At 36.7% G+C, this 18641-nt stretch overlaps 1 protein-coding gene across 1 annotated transcript; it reads left to right on the top strand.

Annotated features, from left to right (window-relative positions):
* The first annotated feature begins 560 nt into the window (after positions 1-560).
* LOC113229550 (transmembrane protein 39A-A) lies at positions 561-17197 on the top strand. Its single transcript, XM_026463186.1, has 9 exons — positions 561-818; positions 1674-1826; positions 4834-4956; positions 6087-6226; positions 8450-8548; positions 12339-12558; positions 13455-13620; positions 14141-14283; positions 16638-17197. Exons 1-9 carry the CDS (start codon positions 576-578, stop codon positions 16881-16883), a joined length of 1533 nt encoding a protein of 510 aa, XP_026318971.1. The 5' UTR covers positions 561-575; the 3' UTR covers positions 16884-17197.
* Positions 17198-18641: the final 1444 nt, after the last annotated feature.

Raw genomic sequence — 18641 nt, 5'->3', positions numbered from 1 at the left:
TCATAAAAATATTTAATTTGTATTCAAGAAATAAAAGGAATGTGATAAATTATTTGTGTTAAGTAACATAACTGGTTTTCATACAAAATGTATATACACTCATATTTAAAGCCTAGTGTGTTCTGAAATATTAATGTGAGAAGTATTAAACGGCATAATTTATCCATTTTTAATTAGTAATAATCCTTATACGTAGGTGAGTTGGAAAGACAGCTGATATAAATTTTTAAAGGCACTTAATTAGCGTATCATATAATGACTTATACATTTTTATAGGAAATGAAACTGTTTTTCCGAATTTAAATCGCGTATATTTGTTTTTCCAAACAAACCGACGTAAACCTAAGAACTCGATTTATACATTTTTAGCTAAATACTGTTAACGTTTTATTTTACTGTACAGTGATGTGATAGATGAGCAATAATTACAAGAATCGCAAGCATCGATATCGATTTTATTTATCAAACGCATATCACTAGGAATCAAACTTCGTTGACGGCAGGACGTGTCTCGTTTTGTGTGTGAATCGAAATAAAATATTGTGACTATATATAAATATTTTAACATGTGAGTGATGAGTTGTACCGAAAATGAAAGTGGCCCTTTTGTCGTGTTCTTCTTACCAGCGGTCGTTGGCTGTCTGACTATACTTTTGGCTCGGCGGTGGGCAAACTCACAGGTGTCGAATACATCATCTACTGCCGTGTCGAGACGGCGGAAAATCATTAAAGACCCGCTTATTAAGCGGCCCCTGCCACCAATAGCCTGCAAAATGGTCGCACCAGGGTCTAAAAAGGCGGCAGGCTCCTCCAAAAAGGTATAAACGTGGAACAAAAGTTTATACACTCTGGCATTGTAGTTTCTATACGTGTGCATCTAGAGTCAGTGTATATAGTACGTTTTGCCGGCGCGGTGGCCGATGACCTTGCGGTTTGGTGTTATCAGTGCAGAGTTTGCATAATGCTTGTTAGATCACTCAATTTCTGTGAGGTCATGGACCAATATTATACATGATCTTCCTGTTGGTTCCTTTGATTGAAGTTAGCTGCGTTCTATTACCAAACAATAGGATTTATGTCATATAAAATGTTCAAATAAAATTGTTTTTAAACTAAGAAATGTGTCTTCTTTAAAGTTTTATTAGGGAAGTGGATTCTTTTTACAGAAATCATATTATGTTACATAGTGGTATATGTAATATTAAAATTATGGATTTTAATACTATTATAGAAGCTTTTGCATTTCACACATGGATGTAACGTTAATCTTAAAACCGGAACAATGTTTACATATACAGTTTTTAGGTTTTCGCAATTGTAGACACTTAGAAAATTAAACTATTTTTGCGAGATCTAAATGGTATCTATTTGGTTTTTCAAACAAAGTGACCTGTAAAGGTTCTGCCACAGCTGACTAAGATGGTAAAGTCATTGACTAGTCAAGTCTAATTTTAATTAATAATAACAAATCTAATTAATAACTTCTGTAGTTTTAGTGAAAAATAGGGTGGTTTGCAATAATATTAGACATGACTGGTTGACGTCTCAGTCAGCTGTGACCATGGGACCTGTAAAGAACCTGAAACATTTGTTTGTTCATAGAAACCAATATGCACTATTAAGATCTGAAAAAATAGTTACATTGCCTTATTTTATTTTGACATTATTTCCAGGGTACACTCCCAATTCCAGAAGAAGAGTTGAATGGAGCCAGTAAACGTGTCCGCACAACTCGTGTCACACCGCCTGTGACAACTGCACCTGAAGTCAGATTAACAGATGGTCCGGTCCCTCCTAAACATATACCATTTCCATATATACCACAGGTGATTGTTTTCACATTCTTACTATTTTAAATTTAATTTTCACCTGTCTGTGTTCGCGACCGCGTCACGTCTAGCACTGCGCCCTGCGGCTCTCTGCGCGCGCGCCGATGACGCAGTCCACAATGGGGAATTCGGGAGGTTGATACATTGCGTCAGCGCGTCCTGGAACTCTTCTTCGCTACTGCTGTCCGTAGGATTGTTTTTGGGAACAGTTCAGCTCACAGAGCTCACCACATTGTTACCACTAACTAAGCCTAACATACCCAGGTCTGAGTTGAATGCTCTGGATGCACTACAGAGGGATTTTGTTGTACTGGTTCTGCCAGCGGACAAAGGTAATGCCACAGCTAAAATGCTAAATGCTAAAATTCTGCCGGATGACCTGTTATACGACATCCTACGTCCGCTGAACCCCACACCACCAAAGATCTACGGGTTGCCTAAAATCCACAAACCGGCATGGCCCCTTTGTCCTATAGTGAGTCAAATAGATTTGCCAACATATAAGACTGCTTGTTTCCTGTCGGACGTACTACTTCCTTTCACGGGTAAAACATCAAGTTATGTGAGAGATTCTACACATTTTGTACAGTTGTTGGAAGGAGTACGTGTTAGTGATAGCGAGATATTGGTGAGTTTTGATGTTGTATCATTGTTTACAAATATACCGATAGAGGACGTACTTATGATTATATCTGATTTAGTTGGGTGTATTAATTTACCTGTCGGTTATATGAAGTTGATACAGTAGATTCTGACGAGGGGATACTTTATGTGGAGGGGTGATTGCTTTTTACAAATCGGCGGCGTAGCAATTTGATCACCGATAGCTCCGGTGGTGGCTAACATATTTATGGAATGGTTTGAGGATACTGCGCTGGTGAACATTCCATTCGAACCGAGTTACTGGTGGCGCTATGTAGATGACTTCAACTTCAACTTTTATGTCTATGGCTCCGTCGTTTTGCGCGACGATTTTGCCAATGTCAGGGTTGAGAGACATGTGTAGCGGTAGTGAGACAGATTGCCGGTTATTAAAATACTTCGGCGGTTTTTATTCACAATGACGGTTATATATATATTTTAATGACATTACAAAAATATAATTTGAGAGCTCATGTTATTTTCTTTCTTTTAGAAACGTTGTAGGAAGTTTTATTTAGCGGGAAATAAATAAAATCGTTTAGTAAAACAAAGTTAGGCGTCGTTTTCGTTCAATAACAAACTTTTGACCGGTGTCAGCGTGGAAAATTATCATGGAGGATGGAGAAAGAAATAAAATTATACGAAAGAAAATGGGAGAATACGGGACGAATAAAGAATATTCATTTTTCTTAAAAATTAAGACTGATCAGAAATGAGAATTTTTCTCCGACTCACATTGTTGGGGCAGAAAATTATTAAATGAATGTGGTCGAGCAGAGGCTATTCGGGGCTGGTTACAGATTTATGTTATTAAGTTTTAGAAATTTGTATAAAGTGAATACTACTGGAGAGTGTGCGTTGGCTAGGAAATAGTTGATATTTATTGGGCGAGGAATATTTTCGGGAAGCAAATCGTAAAGTGGGAAGCTTATTAGGGGGCAGTTAAAAAATAAGTGTTCTAGAGTGCCTTCCTCTAGTCCACATTCGCAGAGGGAGTGATCACGTACTTTTATTTTGGCTAGGAAAACCGGGGAGCAAACGTGACCCAGTCTATGTAGATGACGTATTTGCCATTATGCCTAAAGAGGGAGTAGATTCGCTATTGGCACACTTAAACAGCGTTCACCCGAAGATCACCTTCACCGTGGAATGTGAGCAGAACGGGGTTCTTCCTTTCTCGGATGTGTTGGTGAGACGTGAACATAACGGTTGTCTCATGCGGTGTATCAGAACCCAACGCACACGGATAGATACCTGAGTGCGGATTCACGTCACCAATCGAGATTTTGGGTGTAATTTGTGGTTGTCTATGTGTGTGTCCATGGCACCCGCGACACAGGGTTTCCCTAGTGCGGGGCTATGTTGAGTGTGTGCGTTATTATTATTATTATTTAGCCTCAGTTCCGCGGACGCTCATTAATAGAGCTTTGAAACTTTTCGACCCGGATTACATAGATGCTGAGCTAGATCATGTGAAGGATGTGTTGGTTGGTAACGGTTATTATGGTAGAAACTAGGCGGACCGCTTCCGACTAAAATACTACGCGAGTAAGTCCAGTTACTTTTATATTATAAAAGTGTTTGCACATCTTAAATTTAAAGGTTAAGGAAAAATAAAAAAGCAATATGCTAGGCCAAGTCAAGATACTTTTAACAGTTGAGTGTGTATGAAAGCACTAAAGCAGGGTGTTGAAGCCAAAGATGAATGTCGAAGGCTGTTGCTGTTATGTATGAAAGCCTAGGAGTTAACCCACTGATCAACTTATTAATACGGTTCACTGCTGGGCATTTGTCACCTCTCAGGTGAAGGTTTTTTAGGCCGTTGTCCACTATTTTGGCTCAATTCAGGTTGGGGGCTCCACAGGTTTGGAGTGTTGTGAATCTTCTTAGATGTGCAGGTTTCTTCACAATGTTTTCCTTCACTGACAACTTCATGGCAAATATCAAATAAAATTCCGAAAACCCCAATATTCGAACTCACGGCCTCTGCTTGAGAGACAGTAAGTCAAAACGGTAGGTAGGCTGGTAGACTTTTCAAAAAACAGTAATTTGTATGAAATGAAAATGGACATTGAATTGAAATGAAGTAAATTTCAGTGATGGTAAAGTTTGTAATATTTAGTGTCGTAAATCCAAGTGTATTGCGCCATTTCTAACTTGCAAAAAATTTTACAATTGGTCCATTTCATGATCATGGAGTTGTGGTTACCGCATATAATAAACTCATCAATATTACATTAATTATTATAATTATGAATATGTAACAAAGGAATCACCTTAATTATATATTTTTAACTATTCACATTAGACTACAAGTACACAGACTGTACAATAAAATGATTTATATTATTATCTCTTTCAGGACGGAGAACTGCTGTTTGAAATGATGACATTTGTATTTACGTTAGTAGCGACGTGCCTACAGCTTCTCAACTTGTATAGAACGGCATGGTGGTTGCCACACTCGCAGGTCACTGAAGCCATGGTGAGTAAATACTCATATATTTTCATACATACTCATTGTCTTTGGTTAAACATTTTCTGACTTTTTAATTTCTTATTATAAGTCGACCTGGAAGAAATTGTTAAATAATTTTGGCGGAATTCACCGTGCCCGTAACATCTTCCTGTGGTCTTTTTTACGAGCAGTAGAGCTCCTTGTGAAAGAGCTTGTTCAGGGAAGTACTGCCATCTACCTATTTCTGCCACCAAGCAGTAATGTGACCATAACTGCATTCCAGTTTTGATGGGTAAGGCTGCTAACATGGCTGTAGATTGACTACATGTTAGCAGTTAATGCGTGAAGTAGTAATCAACTTCATGCAGCCGAGAGTACGATTGCATTAACTGCATGCAGTCGATCTCGGCTATTGGAGGCAGTTTAGCAGCCTTAGGGGCCTTTATCACAATTTTCTTGAAATATTCTGTTCAAAAATGTACTCTAGTAGTTTATTTTATTTTTTTACAAACTATATTTAATCTTAGAGGATGGAAAAAAGTGTTTAATAAAAACTTATTTTTTTAATGCATACACTCAACATAGCCCCGCATTAGGGAAACCCTGTGTCGCGGGTGCCATGGATACACACATAGACAACCGCAAATTACACCCAAACTCACGAGAGAAATAAATGTAGACCATACAAATATTTCTCCCGGCCCGGGAATCGAACCTGGGACCTCTGCGTGGCAGTCCGGCATGGTAACCGTTCGGCCATCGAGGCAGTTAAATTTATTAATATTATATATTATATTGGTCTGACAGATGGTTTAGTGATGGCCAATATTGTATACATACTATCAAAGATTTTATAAATTTTTGTAACATTAAAGCTCCTTGTGAAAGAGTTCGTCCAGGGAAGTACCCTTACCTATTTCTGCCACCAAGCAGTAATGTTTTACTTGTCGACTTATGCCTCAGGGTGACGGGCGCAGTGGCAGTGCCCCTCAGATCTTTGCGATTTATAGCTCTGAGTGACACTGCAACTGCTATGGACAGGCGTGTCTCCTACCACCAGGCGCACGCTTCGTTACACACCATAAACAGTGGAATGGTTGTGCTTAGAGGAGTCAACAATATATTGTTATTAATTTGTAGTATTTTTCCCTTTTCAGCACTTCTATCTAATCGACATAAACTTGGTGGCATTCATAGTGGTGGTAATTAGTCGACGACTGCTATTCAGTCTGACGCTAGCCGTGCTGAGAGGTGTGCTGCCAGCTATACTCCTACCAAATACCTTCAAACCTGCGAAGTAATTAATTTTATATGCAGTTTCTTTTGTTTCATTATATTAGAAACATTACGAATCACAATAAAACACGGACAATAGAATACACACTTAGTTTATTCGTAAAGCCTACATATTATGGTATGTTAACATCAAAAGCCGCGCGGTCGGAGCGCGGCGGCCGGAACTATACACAACACATATAAACGCAGGGTCGGGGACGCGCGAACTGAACGTGGGCGGAGATCTGTCGCCGGCGCACGACGCAGTGCGCATGCGTAGCGAGTGTATCATGGCTCGTGGAGTGGCTGCGCACAAACGTGTCCTTATAATTATTATAAGTAGTAATACTAATAATTAATCTATGTACATATAGTCGCACTGCTGGGCCTAGGTCTCCTTCCACAATGGGAGGTCTTGGGCTGTGTAGTTCTCAATTGGAAACTTTACACAAATCATTAAATTGCTTTGCAAATATGTGCAGGTTTCCTCACTACGTTTTCCTTCACTGAAAAGCTCAAGTCTGGATCCGAATCCACGCCCTCTGCTTGAGGGGCGGTAAGTCGGTGCGACTTTATTAAGTTACCACGAGTCATTACTACTTTTTATTATATGTATAATTTTACTATGCCTATTAGGGTCCTAATGCGACGTGAGATAAAAAGTGGACTGTATTACAATAGGGCTGGTATATTCGCCGCCTAAATTTTACAGGGTTATCAGGGTTATTTGTAAAGTACTAACAACCTATACTATATTACTAACATCATATATATATATATATATTTTTAATAATGAATTGTATTTTCTAGTAATGAATTATATTGTAACATTTGAATTGTATCAGCAATAAAGGCTATTAAAAAATATATTATTATATATTATATATATATATATATATATATATATATATATAACGTAAAATGATTACTTAAATAATTTCAAGATTAATAATTCATTCCAAATAAATCTGTGTTCAACATTTTCCTATAATTAAATTACGTTCGCACGATTATGAATTAAATTATGGCCTCCTCCAGAGACTTCAAATTTTCCCTGTCCCATGCCTGTCGTTGTGGAAGTGTCGCGGAGGACGCTTGCACGTTTTAACTTACCTTACTACCAAACACAGATCTAAAAATTGTCAGATAGTACAACAAAAACTTAAAAGTTTATTTTTTTAAATTTATTATTTTTTTGTAAAAAATCATGGAACAAAAGTTGTTGTTTATGATGTTTGTAATATAGTCCTATGAGGTTGTCAGCATTTTAAAAATAACCCCTTTGTTTGCAAATGCAACATTATACAGTCCATTTATTTAGGTCCTTAACTAAATGTAAACAATCTTGATACATCTTATTATTGAAGCATACTTTACAAATCAATAGGTATAAAAATAGTCATGCAATTTCATATGAAGCCAAGTATTTGTATTTGAAGGTAAGTAAAAATTATTTCATTAATGTAGTAAATAGACACTCAAGATTGTTTACATTTAGATAAGTACCTAAACAAAGTATAGTAGAAAGGTCGATCGTGACCGGTGGCTGTCGATAAGGTGAGTGTGTCGTCCTCTCGCGCGTATCCTGACCGCGGAACCCGTCCTCAATATGCCCGGCCGGCTCAGTTGTCTTATTTACAATAAAGTTTAACATTTATTGAAATCTGTTATACATATTTTCTTCAAATTTAAATGAGGCCAATACAGAGGTACCCTTTTTCCAATAAAAAAAAATCATCAAAACCTGTTCCCAAATGCCGTAATAATCGCGTAACCTACGTAGAAAACCCCTCCTTTTTTAAAGTCGGTTAAACATACAGATGTCAAGTTGAATAAATTAAAAAGTTAACCGTTTTGATTTGTGCCCCTTATTCTTGAAAAAAAAAAGAGCAATTCGGCTGTATCTGATTAAGTGGTAAAGTCATAATATGAGACGGATGGTTTTGCTGCCATCCTCCGAAAAAAGACAGCATCCCTGATGCGCAGAGTGCGGGACAGCCCCAACAGCATCCTACAAACTGTAGCTGTTAGGATCACCTCTCCCATGTGGCAATGCTTCGTAAGGAGGGTGATTTAACCAATGATGTACAAATATTTACTAACACTAGTTTATAAGCTCTTTTTCTATTATTATTATTACTAACAAAATATGGAACTTGTTGTCCGAAATAAAAGTATTTTATTTTTATTTTTTTATAATAACAATAGAGATTTTCTATTAATTCGTTTTTTTTCTCACTTACAGGGGATTATTACTGGGAATGATTGGCGGTGTGCTACTCTACCTAACGTACACGATGGTTTATAAGTATTCATTAATCAAGATATTCTTCTTGCTTTACCCGTAAGTATATATTATTTACACTAACTTGGATACGTGCTAACATGGTTAATCGATTACTTAGAAGAAATAAAGTGGAAAATAGGCTTTCTTTCTCATTAGAAATCTGCGCGCAATAGTAGATTGTACAACAAGTGCATAAAATGCGTCATTTTACCCGAACCGAGTATAATAATATGCTATATGATACTTAAGTCGACGGCAAAATGGGTTTGATGAACGAGTTATACACGTTGCTTTTCACTTCGATTGCGAGGAAATTAAACAGTAATATTACAAATAAACGATTATTTTCTACACGTGACTCAGGTCGGACTACATAATGCGCTGTTATATTTTACAAGCTTTTATTTTTTATGCATTTCTATTTCTTATAACTTTTAGAATTACTATTGCCTACTTTTTTAATTTTGTATTATAACACGGTTTAAAAAAATAAAAGTTAAACTTTATTTTATAAAGTTCTAGTGTGCGTGGCTGTTGGCGCAGGCGTCATTGCGTCGGTCTTAAATGACGATGTTATTTTCTGCACTAGAGCATAAAATCCTATTTTACGCAGCCTACACGCAGCATAAATACGAACTTTAAGAGCATGAGAAGTGGAAAAGGTTTTTGGGTTTTTGAAATTAGAACTCGACGACTGTCATGCACCTAACTTTTTCATTCGATGAAAAAAAAACGTAATGACACATTCAAATAAGCGACTTGTCGTACATTACTTATTTATGTAATATAAATCCATTCTTAATATTGTTGACATTAACTAATTGTGTTTATTAAATTATTTCAAGTCGTGGAAGACCATCACTTAATCACACAAAATGAAAGTACAAGCAAGGATAAAAATTGGTGGGGCATAAATTCAGAACGCATCCGAAGATAAACTTTTCATTTTAATTAAAAAAACTGATGTTTTATAGTTGGAACTATTTTTCTTTCATCTACCATTTTCCTTGCTTTAGTGAGGTGAAAAGTTGTGTGTTTTGCTCGGAATAAAATTTTATTTGCGTCTCGTGCCCTGAATACCACGCTACGCTCAAGAATCAATTTTTGATCAGCAGGTCGATTCAGAACCTTACGATAAGTCTGTTGTCGACCGGTTCGATTAGATATCGTACGATTTCTTTTAATTTTTATTCACAACACCTAAATCGAACGTCAAACTGTCATATTCGAAACCGAACCGAAATGACGTCACACCCGTACGATTCTCATCCCATCCCATAGTTCTCGACCGGCAAAGGCTACAAACGTTATTCAGAACACAGATATCGAATGAAAGTTACCGACAGTTCTATTGTTTACAAAGCAAGTATGTAATACGGGAATGTCTTATTATTTTAAATAAAGTCTGGATTTTGTTTAATTTTATTTATTATATACCTATATTTTAGGCCATTAAAGTCTTAAAAATGTATGGAAAAGGATTTTCATTTTTCTTATAATCTATTTCACCAACTAACTCCTAACTAATTTTTTTTTTAATTTTTTATTTTTTATTTTTTAAATTTTCCATTTTAAAATTTAAATATCATTATATCTTAAAATTAACCCACTGATGTAACTTTCTTGTAAATTCTCAGTTTTAAGCTTAGTTACAAGGCTTTCCCAACAAAAGCATACATTTGCATAAAGGGAGGACCTGATCTACCATTGTTGAACCAAATTGAGAAATAAATAAATTTTTAATTTTAATTTTATAACTCCGTAAACGCTGTATCCGAATCGAAAGTTTAACTCAAATGTTCTGAATAGCTCGGAAAGCGCCCTTCGATTCGAGAACGATGTCCAATCGTACGATTCGGTTAAAATATCGCAGAGTCATGAATCGGGGGGCTGAGCTTCCATCGCTTGCTCGGGATTCAATACAAACACTCGCGTCAAATAACAACTTTGCAGCCGTGCATAACAAATTCAAATTCAAATTCAAATTCAAAATAATCTTTATTTCATAGGTAAGCATTATTACACTTGAAATCGTCACAATATTAAACTCTACCGCTCATTTGTAAGGCAGATTCCCCTGAGAAGAATGAGCAAGAAACTCTAGGGGTTGCTCTTTGTAAATAACATTTACAATATTTTTTTTATTATTTGAAACATCAGAGATCGAGACTACCTCCATGAGCTAAACGGGTTACTACCACGGATTTTTCTCATCCAAGTACGCAGAAGTTGTATAATAACCTTTAGTATAAAGTTTTTGTTTCACTATAGTTTTAAACCTCGTGTAAGGCAAATTTTGTATATCAACCGGAATCTTGTTATAGAAGCGTATACATTGCCCCTTAAATGATTTTTTGACTTTGTGAAGACGACTATCAAGAAAAGCTAGTTTATTTCTATTCCTCGTATTAATGTTATGTCTGTCACTATTTTTCATAAATAAATTACTATTCCTTTTAACATAAATTACATTCTCATAAATGTACTGTGAGGCTAGTGTAAGAATGTTAATTTCCTTAAACTTATCTCTTAAAGATACTTTGGGGCCCAGATTGTAAATTGCCCTAACTGCACGTTTCTGCAGGACAAAGATGCTGTTGATATCGGCGGCATTACCCCAAAGCAAAATGCCGTATACCTATTTGTTTTATTACGGGTAAACTGTGTCGGTCGATCTTTTTTGATAACACTGCACTGGTCGATCGTGACCCATGCGTATTGTGATCGGGTCAAATAATTCGATCATATGTTCGATATTTTAGCGGGTCACCCCATCTCTCATGATTTTTATTTATTTATGAAAAACACAATGTAAACTTACAGTAACAATCAAAACGCTTACATGCTAATTTCTTATACTACACACATATTTGATACGCTAAGTTTGCCTTATAAATTACTTTGCTAATGCTGTCGCAAAAGATGTCAGCATCCTGGACCTTGGCGACTAGACAATTAAGCAACGTGAGACTACGTTTCGTGGGCGCGTTGTCAGCCCGACAAGTGTGTCGCATGGGGGGCGTAAAACAATTGATGTCGACGTAGTGTTCCGGGATTGTCCACCTTACCTCGCATGATACTTCCTTCCATATGGCGTTTAAAAATGTCAAATTATACAATTGGCTTTTATTCTTTCCTGCTGTTGGGTAATGTGTCTATAGTTAAATGCATCATTGATAAATCACACTTAGGACACAAATTTTCCTTCTAGGAAAAGTAACGGTGTTACAAAACAAAAGTACATAACAAAAAAGTTATGCACGTCCAAAATTACTAATTTATTATTCATTGATATTTTAATATTAGCTGGTGCACTCTTAAATAAACACAACATACCGAAAAACAGATTAAACACAAAATTACCATGTAATGGACACTAAGCGGCACGGAGCAATTAGGATGAATGATTGATAGAGTCATTGATCCGTTAACCAGTTGACACGTCAAGTCAAGCAATCGATCACGATTGCTTGAGTTTTTGGTACGATCGAACGAAGGTTCTATCAGACGAATGCGCCATCGAACAAATGTTCGACCCCAACGAAAAGTGAGAAGGCGTACCGTATCGTGAGTGGGGACTTCACGTGAGAGTGAACGAGACAACAATAATATTGTGAATTGTTGAATAATCTCTAAAATTATAACGATAAAGTCGAAAATTGCGCGCATGACCCATGAAACTGTAAAATGATCGGGTTATTTAGAAGCTAGTACCCGGGTTATCGGGTTACAGGTGCTGTTCGAATCATTTTGATTCGATCGAACACGATCGACACACATCTACTTACGGGTTAAAAACGAGACAAAAAAATTTCAGGCACTGAACGGTTGTCCGCTGTGATTCCAGCGCAGTGGTGTACCTGCTCCTGTTCGGGCTGGACTCGTCGCCGTTCCTGGAGCTGAGCAACCCGTCGGCGCCGCTGCACTGCTGCTCGCACGAGCCGCACCTGGTGCGCGCGGAGGTGGACGCGCTGCGGCACGACTTCAACCTCCGCGTCAAGAAGATCCTCTTCAACTCCATTGTCGGAACTTACTATTCCAGCTTCATCCCGTGCACCTTTGCTCCGGTGAGTTTTTTACTTATATTCGATGGTGTTAAAAAAAAGGTGTTCCAAAAATGTAGGTAAAATAAAAACACAGTCGCATTGAGAACATCCTCTTTTTTTCAAGTCGGTTAAAAATAACGCATGTTTTTAAAGGATTACGGATAGGATTTTTTATTTCAAACATTTTCAAACGGTAAGGTAAAATTATCGTTTGACAAGGCGCAGGCCTCATCGTAAATGCGCGGTAAATACTATAGTTTTTTTTACAATCACATCATCATGTTGTCAACAGTTATATCTATTGGATGGTATTAGTTTGTTTATCTACACACATATCATAAATCCTCTATGATGTGTTAAAAAACCGCAAATTACGACCAGCATAAAGATAAACCGTTTTGTTAGAACAAATTTCTGATCTGTGAAAACGTTAATATTGTTTAATATTAACATCAAATTCGATTTTATTATTACATTCAAATTTCGAACGTCTCTGAAAAACAAAACCATTTGATTGGACCTCAATACTAATATCAGTCGAGATGAAGTTTTATTCGAAATGAAATGTCAATAGCAAACGATTTTGACAAATCTCACACGTTACTTGATATCGAACGATATGATAGTTGTGGCTGACTCTAGTTTGTCTATGAATTAAAGAAAACTAGGGCTGTGTGACATGCGTGAGAAAAGTTTTTGTTTGCCGCTTTTCGTCAGTCGTAACATGCGGTTCCTGAACACATCTTAGAGAGCTTATAATATGTGTATAGATAAGACAGTGTATATAACTGCACATAATTAGGCATTAAAAGACTCGTATTTTAACGCTTTTCATTATGTAACAGCAACATAATTAAACTACTATATTTACATAATATGCAGTAGATATATGTCATTGATGCATTTTGTTGTTGCAGCCGTTCCTGTACTACGACGTGTACGCAGCGGCGCAGCAGATAGGGCTCGTGTGGTTCGGGCTATTTGGCCGTTACGCTAGCCAGCTGGTGCCCGCGGCGTACACCGACGTGCCGCATCGCGCCACGCTGCACCTCGGCCGTTGGAGACCGGATACGACCATTGTTGGTGCGTCCTGCGTATAATCATGTTTATCGTTATTACGACAATCAAACTATTAACGGTTGGGTGATGAATCGACCTATGTACATCCCAAAGATCTTGTCTATGGATAGGGTATTTCGCCACAGTCCACCACTCTCACACTTCACGGACATGACAAATCTATGATTTCAATGAACTTTCTTTATGAAGCAGGTTGCTTTGCTTAGATTTCCTCCATTTAAATGTAATCTCGTAAGTTAATGCGCGGTGTAAATATTTCAAAGTTCCAAGCTTGTCAAATAGATGGCGTTGTAATTAATGTCTATACAATGTTAGTTTTCTAAAACGCGCAAGTGAATTTTTCTGACTGCGAAGTATTTAAGAAGTTTTGGCCTAAGTTAATGATGGACCCCAGGCCACGAATAATGGCCTGGCGGGGGCATCTCGTACACGCTTCTAAGGTATGCTATACTTCACCTAAATTGCCTTCACGTTATAATATATTTGTTTCATACGGGCCTTTATGAGAATTGATTGTTCATAGACATGGGTGGTGAAGTTGTGGCGTGGTCGGGTGGGCGCTTGTGGTCGCGTGGTGCACGAGTGGCGGCACGTGGCAGCGTGTTTGTGGCGACGTCAAACTGCGTGGCCGCTACGCCGATGGACTCTCATCATACACGGTTTTACGTGAGTATAGAGACATTAAGCGCGTATAAAATTAGCTCCACAACGTTGAAATGCTAATTTAGTATGCGCTACCCCTACTGCAACAATTAACAATTGGAACAAAAAACCCCTTTTTCTTCTACCATAATGTTTTGTGTGTTCGCCATAAATTTTCTGCTTGATTAAATATCGAACAGAGCCATAGTGGTCATCGAGTATTTGACCAGAAATGGACACGAAATGTCGTTCAATTTGTTTGAAAACTATTCTGCCATATCGCACTGCTATTACAATAGTGTTATAACTAAAAAAATGTGAAATTCAAGATTATACCATTGTTGAACGTAAAATTTGATTCTCTATACGTCAATAAAACCATCATTATAATATTGTAAAAAACAACTAAAAAATATCTACATAACTACTTAACTTCAAATGAGACGCACTTTATGTGGGCTAGTTCTGGTCAACATAGTCCTTATTCAAAAATATGACATTATTTTTTCTCTTTTATTTTTAAATATGTATATTTAGCAAGTAGGAAATAACCTATACATAAATTTACACAGATCTTTCAAGGGAAGCAAGTAATTCGTTTTTGGGCGATTCTGAGAAAATACACTTTTTGAGTTATTACACTATTGTATTAACAGTGCGATATCATTACTGTGACAACTGCGCTCCGATTGGCCATCCCGAGTTCGAAACCATTGACGGCTGTCGTCAATGGGTGTCGTCAACTGTTTCACTTCAAATCGACCAGTGAACTTGAGCATTGCTATAATAACGAAAATTGCAAAATTACATATTTAATTACCAATGAAAATTGGTTCCGTTTGTTTTATAATTACATGTTTTGCTGTTTTCCCCCCACACTACCGAATGAAACAGCACGCCTTTGTTAGAGATATTATCCTTATTACAATAAATACAGAATATTTTTGGAATATACAAAGACGTCACACAGGTCGATTGTTGGCGCTGTCCATATTTCAGTGCAAACGAGATTTGATATTTATAAGTGATATATCACTGATGAGTTAGCAGGAATGTATGTCCATTATTTCGTCTCTATTTCTGGTTATATACTCGATGATAGTGGTATAGTTGGCGAAGTATTATTTGCACCGATTCGTCTTATTACTTCATCTTTAGAGTACAATGAGACAACAGTTCGAACCGTCTCGGTAACCCACGTGCCATCTGTATAGTGCAAAGAACTGATTTTAAATACCTTTACACATTGGCACTTCATTCTAAATTTGATAATCTTTATGTGTAAATAACTTGTTCAATTAGTTAGAAAAGAGTCGGCAGTCGGTATTCTACGAAGTACCTACTGTTAAGAAGAAAAACGACCTGTTGAGTAAAGAAATAATTGAAGTTACATTCGTGTTAGCGTTAAGTAAAAGAGGTGTTAATGGTTTTATTGCCTATTGTAATAGAAAGGACAAGCTGTTCCAAGAGATAACATTCATCGGTGCATATAATATTTCTACAACTATACTAATTAATTGGAAACAAAATCTATTTTGGTCTTCGCTAGGTTAATTCTTCCTACTTTCTTTGAAACCTGACATTCCAGAAAATGGACACCCAGCCTAAGTTAAGTCTGCTATGGGTGTTCAGGCATTCACTACACGCACGACGGAAAACAATATCATGTCGTCTGTTTTTTCATTAAAATGTCTGGACATTTTCAACTTTACTCCGTTTAAAAAAGAGAACATTCTTTACTAATCGTATGTTATTGTTTTTTTTACTCATAAAGTTGCAATAGTCAAGATAGGGACAGGACTTATGAATAAGCATAATCAGCGAGTACAGTAGCCAGAAATAGAGACGAAATGCCGTTTAATTTGTTTGATAACTATTCTGCCAAATCATTACTGTGACAACTGCGGCGCTCCGATTGGCCAGCCCGAATTCGAAACAATTGACGGGTGTCTTTAATGGGTGTCGCCAATTGTTTCACTTCAATACGACCAGTTTAGCTTGAGCTTTGCTATAATGGACGAAAATTGAAAAATTACATATAACATTTAATTACCGATGAAATGTGATTCCGTTTGTTTTGTAATTAGATGTTTTGCTATTTTTCCCACACCACCGAATAATAATAACAGCCCCCATTGTTAGAGATATTATCTTTATACAGAATATTTTTGTAATATACGGAGACGTATATTCCAACACAGGTCAGTTGTTGGCGCTGTACTATTTCTGTTTTCTAATTTGTGATTTCAGCGCAAACCAGAGTTCATATTTAAAAGTGATATAAGGCCTGACGAGTTGCCAGGGATGGATAGCCCTTATTTCGTCTCTATTTCTGGTTATATAAATAATGAACTTAACAAAACTTCGTTTGTCTACAGGTGGTGTTCGAAAATCCTTCCTTACTAATCTGTGTACTTGTCTGTATGCAGCTCTCGTTAATAGTGGTGCAACTCTCGTTACTTTTTAGCGGGTCGCAGTGGCACTACTTTCTCTCAATAGTAATATTACTTTTTATCAACTACTACACTCTATTCAAGCAGACTCGTGATTACTTAGTCTCGAGTAAAGTTTATAAGGCGGAGAGTATAATACAGGACAAAAATGGTCTGACCGCTTCCAATTAATAAAATGTATCATAGATGTGTATCCTTCTTAAGCGAATTATCTCTAGATGCGCAACTAGACGCCGCACAAGTTTCATGAATACGAAAATATAAAAATAAAATTTGTTCTTTTAATCAATTACGCGGTTTAAATCCGGAAAAACAGTTTCATTTCCCATGTATATATAAATTGAATTCAATTTCATTCATAGCGTATATCCAAATTATTTTTAACCGACTTTAAAAAAAGGTGGAGGTCCTCAATTCGACTGTATGTTTTATTGTATGTATATTACGCGATAATTCAGGCATTGTGAACCGATTTTGACGAATCTTTATTGTTCCGAAGAGGGTACCTCAGTACCATTTCAATTTGAAGAAACTATTCCACCTCTAAGGGTGGCAAACTAGGGGATGATTCCGGTTTCGCACACGTTCCGGTAACCGATTGCAATAAAACTTAGCAAATAGATGTAATTCTACTAACTTTTGAGGCCGGTTTTTAGATATGAGTAAGAATATAACGACTCCCAACATTTTCCAATATAAAAAAAACTTGCTGTATTTAACATGCAAAATGTCGTAATTCATAGACACATTTACTAAATGGATCTATGCCTTATGTATAGAGAACTATAAAGCAAATTACTCTAGCTAATATTCTGCCATAACCCAGTATAAAGTGGTAAGGGAGATAAAAAATACAAAATATACGGCACAATTTAGAGAAACATTCGTCCTGGAATAACAAATTTTCATTAGGAAACGGTGATCATCTGCACATTTTAACCCCATTTAATTTGTTTCATGTTATTATATATAGCCATTTTGTTTTGATTCTTTTTGTAATGATTTTTTTACTAAAAAATAAAAACACTTTATTCACAAGTATGACACAAATACAGATTGAATACAACAGGAATAATAAAATATTTTTTGTTATAGCAGTGAAATGGCGTAGACTAGACTATATATATGCTAAGTTCCCTAAGGCGCTGGTTTTCAGTCAGAACCAACGTGAGGTATTAAATAAATCTAGAAGTTATTTGTAATATATTATTTTATTTATTAGATAAGATCTAATAAACGACTAGAAGGGGAATTGTTATAAATAATAAATTTAATAAAGTGTGAATAGGGCATCTAAAGTAATTTATTCAATATGTAAGTGCATGTGCGGATTTTTTAAAATATATGAGTGTAATTGCGAGTGAAAATTATAATTGTGAACATGTTTTACTGTAATAAATCAAAGTAAAAATATATATTTGAAAAGGCCAAGAAGAAGAGTACATGGGGATATGAAAACTAATATTAATATTAAAATTTCAACAAATTGTAGGTGTTGCCGGTAAAGTGCTTTGAATTTGTGTTTGGAACACACGACGCAGATAAGTACGTTATTTGACCTCCATCTCACCTGATGGAACTGACGATGAAGTCGATGATGGACTATGCACACTTAAATAAATAATTCACTCTTGCCTTGAAAAGGCCCAATTTACACCATTCAGGGAACAAGTCTGCGGGCAGGGAATTCCACTCCATAGCCGTACGCCATATAAATGTGGGAGCAAAGTTATGTTCAACAAAATAATAATAACGCACACACTCAACATAGCCCCGTACTAGGGAAACCCTGTGTCGCGGGTACCATGGACACACACAAATTACACCCAAACTCACGAGAGAAACAAACGTAGGCCATACAAATATTTCTCCCGGCCCGGGAATCGAACCTAGGACCTCTGCGTGGCAGTCCGGCTGGTAACCGTTCGT

Source organism: Hyposmocoma kahamanoa, unplaced genomic scaffold (genome assembly GCF_003589595.1).
Source record: "Hyposmocoma kahamanoa isolate Upper Pololo Valley unplaced genomic scaffold, ASM358959v1 62, whole genome shotgun sequence".
NCBI classification, from domain to species: Eukaryota; Metazoa; Arthropoda; class Insecta; order Lepidoptera; family Cosmopterigidae; genus Hyposmocoma; species Hyposmocoma kahamanoa.
This window is presented reverse-complemented; position numbering and strand designations above follow the sequence as displayed.

Coding starts and splice junctions, on each gene's coding strand:
- LOC113229550 (XM_026463186.1), top strand. CDS start 576: ATGAGTTGTACCGAAAATGAAAGTGGCCCTTTTGTCGTGTTCTTCTTA. Junction 4,957..6,086: donor CGCAGGTCACTGAAGCCATG/GTGAGTAAATAC, acceptor TTCCCTTTTCAG/CACTTCTATCTAATCGACAT. Junction 8,549..12,338: donor ATATTCTTCTTGCTTTACCC/GTAAGTATATAT, acceptor CTGTGATTCCAG/CGCAGTGGTGTACCTGCTCC.